A 7068-nucleotide genomic window follows, 5' to 3' on the forward strand; every position below is an offset into this window, starting at 1 on the left:
CTCTGCCTCCCGAGTGCTGGGACTAAAGGCGTGCGCCACCACGCCTGGCTGCATGGCAAGTTTTAACTGATACATTTCAGACATATTAATTTTCTTCTTGTGACCCCCAACCCTAGAACATCCTAGAATGGAGCTGAAATTGAATTTCAAGGAAAAACAGGAAGAAATGATCAACAGAGGAACAGTGAGCCAACAGATCTGACTTCCCCTCTGCTCAGTCACTGTCCTTCTACACCAAAGAACATCTGGAAGACATCCCCACATCCCCTGGCATTTAAGAACTGATACAGCTGGCCAAAGTCCATGTGGTTTCCTCGGGCTCCGTGGACACTGAAGGCCTTTTCTTCAAGAATGGAAAATTTCCGCTGTCCTTCCATTCCGTCGGCTATACCATCAAGGGGAATGTCTTCTCGATGACGAATTAAAATCCTCTTCCAGTTTAGTTTTCTGAGTCTGAAACATAGTTTTTCAGAGTAGAAAATTTCAAAACATATTTTGTACAGAAGTGAGCTAGAATCTGTAAGACAGACTTATCAGAGTTGGTAGTGGGGGCACACGCATTAACCCCAGGACTTGGGAGGCAGGATTCAGATCTCTGTGAATTGGAAGACCAGCCTGGTCTGCATAAAGTGTTCTACACCGGCCAAGGCTATATAGCGATATCCTGTCTCAAAAACCAAACAACAAAGAATTACTTGCCAGTGTGTGTTCCTGTAAGCACAGAGGTAATCTCACGGGGGCTTACTTTCCTCAAGTGGTTCTGATTACACCTGAGCACGCATCGATGGTCACCATTGCTATCTTCCATTAGAATGGGACTTGTGATTTTAATAATCATTTATTTGGAGGAGAGTGTCACGTGAATCTCAGGCTGGCTTCTGTCTTGACTTGTAACCAAAGGTGGCACTGAACTCTGGATCTTGTCCTTTCTGCCTTCAAAGGGCCAAGATTACAGACGTGTACCTCCGTGCCTGGTATACGTGGTACTGAGGACAGAACCCCACGCCTTGTGCATGCCAGGCAAGCACTCTTCCATTGAGCTACAAAATCAGGGAGTGCTGCCCATATTTTATGACTGTACAAACTGCTGACCCTTGAACTGGTTGAGGAAACGTCTTAGAAACTAAGGAGAGAAGGAAGATTACTGGCTTTGCTAATGCTCACAAGTAGTCCCCATTTCCACAAGTCGAAAGTTGACCATATTCATTAGATAAGGGAGGGGCAGATTCATGAAAACTGGCAGATCCTAGACAGCTTGGAGGGTGTGGGATGGTGAGCTGTGCACAGACAGCCTGGTCCCCGGTTGAGCTTTGAACCCCGGTGACCCCAGGGACAGCAGGTGTTTGGCCACTGGCTCCTGTCGCAGCCACAGACTTCCAACCTTCCCCCCCCCGCCCCCCTGCAGAGAGGTGTGTGGCCATCAGTCATGTAGGCAATGCCCCAAGCTTCTGGTATTCTGTGTGGACTCCAGCTCCACAGTTACCTGGCAACAACTAGGTAGGCCCCGCCCACTATAAAAGGGGCTGCTTGCCCCCTCCACCCTCTCTTACTCTCTTGTTTCTCTTACTCCTGCTTCCCATTTGCCCCCTCTCTCCCCATCCCCTTCCCCCTTCTCTCCACATGGTCATGGCCAGCCTCTACTTCCCTACTCATTCCCTCTCTCTGCCTTTCTACAATAAACGCCTTAAAACCATGGACTGCCTCTTCCCATCGGGATCCACTATGCTGGAGCAATGGAGCAGGTCTTCCGCTAAAGGGCCACACATCTAACCTCCGACCTGGGAGACCTCGTTGCATTCTCCACCACAGCTTCCACCAACCCAAGCCACTGCACAAGACAAGGACTCTCGTCCTTGTGAGAATCTGCCAGAGCTCTCCCCTCCCGTCCTTTTTTCCCTTAGACCCCAGGTCACAGTCCACCCACGAGCTTCCACTTTGTTCTTAGCTCTTCCATGGCATACAGTGGCATCTGGGATGTCTGAGAGTGAGAATCTTTCTTCCCAGCCTCCGTACTGGCCCGGAGATTCTGTGTGGACCTCAGATTGCGCCTTCCCCACCCCCGAAGCGGGGTCCTGGGGCTTCTCACAGCCTTCACCTACCATGGGGGTGCGCGCAGCCAAACTCTCCGCATCAGCCTCATCCAGCAGCCAGAACCCTGGGCCGGATGCAGGACACCATATTTGACCCACATGGGGGGAGGGGCTCAATTCATTCTTCATACATTTATAGATGTGCCCTGTGCTAGGGAAGGAATAGGTAATGCTATGTGTGTCTTCTGCCTTACCACACACTTGAGACTGAATCCTCATCAAGACATCCCTCTGGGACATACTTAGTCTCTTGTATCATCTTTCAAATTACAACTAATGATGTGCTATGTAATACAGGTGAAACCTCACCTTGACCAGAATTCCTCACAAGCACTTTGTGGGCCTTCCACACAAACAACCCCAGGTTTCCCAGGCATGCTAAACCCAGTCAGGGACAATTCCTTTGCCCACTCTAGGATGTTTCTTCTTTTGCATTTGTTGTAGATGTGATGGCTGTAGATCCAGAGCCTCGTGAAAGTGAGATCCACTGGTTGGACTGTGCTTTGCCTGGCGGGGGAGGGCAAAGCCTCTAGGTTGACATAGTCAGAGGCATGCTCTTTAACCCACTCTGTGGCATTCAGTATACAGACATCTCCAAGACAGTTCTTCTGCAGGTATGCTATCAGATCTGTGTTCAGCTGAGTCTGCTGGGATCTACTCAGCGATGCTGATCTGATAGGAAACACACAGGGAAAAAAGAAACTCAGTCGATGTCCTTGGACAAGGAAATAAACGTAAGAGTTACGTTTATTTTCGTGTTAATTTTGACCTGCATAGTGGACACGATTTCTGTAACATACCTCACTGTAATTTCAGGCAGGACTGTAGGATATTTAAAGGGAAGAATGCAAGACAAAGAAAACGTCACCTGAGGAGGAGGAGGAAGAAAAAAGCTATAAACATTGCTCTAACTTGAGCGCGCGCACGCGCGCACGCACACACTACTCTCGACACGCTCTAACTCTTCCCAGCGCAGACTTACCACTGCTGCCTCAGAGAGGTCCAGGCTCACATTGATCGTAAAGTACACTTGCGAGGATCGCCCCTCCATTGTCCTCTTCTCGATACAATCTTTCAGCTCCGCTAATGCCAGCTGGTCATTCACTAAGAGCTCATTCTCACTGGGGAACATACTGGCCAAGAGGTCCAACTCGGAGAGCTGGGCCTCAGCCTGCTCCATCTCAACCATGCTGAGACAGACATCTGCAAGTTTCGAAGGAGTTGAAGATAAGAGAGAATTAAATAGAGTGACACAGGGGCTGGAGAGATGGCTCAGCGGTTAAGAGCACTGACTGTTCTTCCAAAGGTCCTGAGTTCAAATCCCAGCAACCACATGACGGCTCACAACTATCTGTAATGACATCTGACACCCTCTACTGGAGTGTCTGAAGACAGCTACAGTGTACTTACATATAAATGATAAATAAATATTTAAAAAAATAAAAAATAGAGTGACACAGACAGACATTTCCTTGAAAAAAATTAGTCAGCGTCTTCCCCATCATTCTATTTTCATATATCATATGCTAGGGACCAAAACAATCAGGCTACAGACAGCTTAGTAGATAGGAGTGTTGCCTGCTCTTCCAGAGGACCTGAGTTCAGTTCCCAGTGCCCACGATACATGGCTCACAATGGCTTGTAACTCCAGATCCTGCGAATCCTATGGCCTCCATGGGTGCCTGCAGATTCATGGCACACAGTCTCTCTCTCTGTGTCTCTGTCTCTCTCTCACACAGATTTTTTTAATTAGGAGACAATCCATTAAAATTAATAGTCTATACAGTATGCTATACCTAGATAACTGATCTGGCATTTCTAGTTATGACAGTGGCCATTCTCTTTGAAAAATACAAACTATGTCCTCAAAAGTATGCCAATGAGATAGCAAGAGGAGCTGTGGCTACCAGTTACCCTGGAACCCAGATGAACAGAAGAAGAGAGCAAGTCATGTGTTCTTCTTTCAAGTAGATATTAATGCTTACTAGTCTTTTACAACTTTTTATTTATTTTATACATATGGGTGTTTTGTCTGCATGTATGTCTGAGGACTGTGTATGTGCTATACATAGGTGAGAAAAGGGAATTGAACCCCTAAAACTAGAGTTAGAAATGGTTGTGAGCCACCATGTGGGTGCTGGGAATTAAACCTGGGTCCTCTGGAATTGTGACTCGTGCTTTTTTTTTTTTAAAGAATTATTTATTTTATGTATATGAGCAGACTGTGGCTGTCCTCAAACACATCATAAGAGGGCATCAGATCCCAGGTGGTTGCTGGGAATTGAACTCAGGGCCTCTGGAAGAGCAGCTTATGCTCTTAACAGCTGAGCCACCTCTCTATCCCCCATTTAGTGGTCTTTAAATGGAAGAGCCAGGTAGATGTGTTGGTTCATGCCTGCAATCCCAACATTCAGAAAGTTAGAAAACTGTAGGTTCAAAGCCAGCCTGGGCTATAGAGTGAGACAAAACACAACAATAAACGGTGAAATAATGTACAGGGAGTGGGGGAAGGCCACTCCTCCCACAGCTCAGGCAGCCCCTTTTCACGGTTGAAGGGTCCAAAGTTAGAAAGCTGAATCTGCAGAAGAAAGTGAAAGTATGAAGAGATCATCCTCTATCAACAGCTTTCACCCTTGTCCACCTAAGTCCTGCATCCAAGGCAGTTTTGATGCTTCACATCAGAACACTAAAGCTGCTGGCCAGGCATGGTGGCACATGCCTTTAGTCCCAGCACTCAACTTAATTGAGGCATTGATTCAGGACACAGAGGCAGGAAGATCTCTGTGTGTGCAAGGCCAGTCTGGTCTACATTGAGTCTTCCATACCTGCTAGGGTTACACACTAAAGTAAAAAAAAAAAAAAAAAAAAATAGGAAGGAAAGAAAGAAAGAACGAACGAACTTAAGGAAGAAACTAGTTTAAGAAATATATGTAAACAAACAAATATTATAAAGCCGTTAAAATAAACATTGTGGGGTTTTTTGGGTGTTTGTTTGTTTGTTTTGGAGACAGGGTTTCTCTTTGTAGCCCTGGCTGTCCTGGAACTCACTCTGTAGACCAGGCTGGCCTCGAACTCAGAAATTCACCTGCCTCTGCCTCCCAAGTGCTAGGATTAAAGTGCTGCCTCCCACTGCTGGCTGCTAAAAGAAACATTGTTACTAATGTTCATGAAATGGCTGCCTTAAAACTGTAAAGGAGCCGGGCGTGGTGGCGCACGCCTTTAATCCCAGCACTCGGGAGGCAGAGGCAGGCGGATTTCTGAGTTCTTCGAGGCCAGCCTGGTCTACAAAGTGAGCTCCAGGACAGCCAGGGCTATACAGAGAAACCCTGTCTCGAAAAACCAAAATAATAATAAAAAAAATGTAAAGGAAACAACAAAACATTATTGTTATAATTATCGGTTGTCACCTTTTTACAGAGTTTTGGATCACAGCCAGGGCCTGGTACCTGATCACACTTGCATGAGAAAAGTCAGAAAAGGAATGTAGCAAGCAGTTGATAGTCAATTCAACAAAGCTGAGAGATGGCTTCTGCTTCCTAGTTTACACACCTTCAGACTCTACACAAAAGATGCAGTCTCCATTTCTAAACTGGGAAGAATGTGGCTGATGTGAAAACTGGGTACGAATGTGTGGCCAGTCAGGCAGTGGTGGCACATGTCTTTAGTTCCAGGACTCAGATGGATCTCTGAGTTCAAGGGCAGCCTGGTCTACAGAGTGAATACCAGGACAACCAGGGAGGGATACGGAGAGAAATCCTTTCTAGGAAGAACAAAAACAAAAACGTGTGGCATCAATGCTTAAAAGGAAGGGTGGATTGCCAGCTGTAGTAGCACAGGTCTTTAATTCCAGTACTTGAGAGGCAGAGGTAGGGATTATCTCAGTGAGTCTGAGGTCAGCATGGTCTACATAACACACTGAAAGTTCTTTGCTAAAGTTACATGGCTTCTGAAAGTTCTTTGCTAAAGTTACATGGCTTCAGTAAAATTTGCTTAGCTTTAAAGAAAATTTCATTGGGGTAGGGGCGGGTCATTCGTGAGTGTGTGTGTGTGTGTGTGTGTGTGTGTGTGTGTGTACATATATATACACACGCACAGAGATAGATACACACCACACACACACACACACACACACACACACACACACACACACACACACACACACACACACACACACGCCTTTGTCTCAGGAGTGCTGAGAGGAGCCACAGCCCCCGCAGGATTATTTAAAGAGCTAAACCTAAACTCTGGTACCCGAGAGTTAACCCAGATGCCCCGCACGCAGGCGCAGAATGTGGGCGGGGCCAGGAAACACCGAAGACGGTTCTGACCAATAGACGGAAGTGCTGCTCCAGCGACCGCCCATTCGAGCCCCCATGGAAACATGGCCTTCATTCCGCTTAGCAAGGGCATCCAGTGCCACACTCACCCAGAGCTGGGGCTCCCGCACTGCCGACACCCCGGGGCCGGACGCGCTCGCAGCTCAGGTCTCACCCCAGAGAGAGAAAGGGAACGGCACGATCTTTGAACCCTTCCTGCGGGAAGCCAGCGAGCGCTTTGCGGGCCGGCGCCTGCGCGTGAGGACGCAAGTCCCGGAAGCAGGAAGCTCCTCGCTTCTTGCTTAGCATTCACGTCTGGAACAGCGAAAGGATGCTTTGACCCCCGCCGGACGCTTTCTGGTCCTGGTTTTTATTTTTAATATTTCACCATCCCGGACTCATTGTCTTCCTGGGGACCGGGGTTGTGGCGGTGATACAGGACTGGCAAGGAATGCCAGCCAGCAGACAAAGAACAGATCCTCTTCTGCAGGTGGCAGGACTTTAATGCCTAATGCGTCTAGAAAAGAAATATTAAATAGCTGACAGTCTTGTCATTCTCTTTTCTATACGTGACCCGTCCCTACCCCAACTAGAAGCTAAACAAATTTTACTGAAGCCATGGAACTTTAGCAAACAACTTTGCGGGTACTACGGGGGGGGGG

General features: G+C 47.4%; 1 protein-coding gene across 1 annotated transcript; it reads right to left on the reverse strand.

The window, feature by feature from the left end:
* Positions 1–6: 6 nt before the first annotated feature.
* On the reverse strand, positions 7–6669 carry Rwdd2b (RWD domain containing 2B). Its single transcript, XM_021185183.2, has 5 exons — positions 6517–6669; positions 3073–3293; positions 2891–2958; positions 2400–2762; positions 7–453 (listed from the first exon to the last, which is right to left on the reverse strand). Exons 2-5 carry the CDS (start codon positions 3277–3279, stop codon positions 219–221), a joined length of 873 nt encoding a protein of 290 aa, XP_021040842.1. The 5' UTR covers positions 3280–3293; positions 6517–6669; the 3' UTR covers positions 7–218.
* Positions 6670–7068: the final 399 nt, after the last annotated feature.

This window comes from Mus caroli, chromosome 16, assembly GCF_900094665.2.
Source record: "Mus caroli chromosome 16, CAROLI_EIJ_v1.1, whole genome shotgun sequence".
In the NCBI taxonomy this organism is placed as follows: domain Eukaryota; kingdom Metazoa; phylum Chordata; class Mammalia; order Rodentia; family Muridae; genus Mus; species Mus caroli.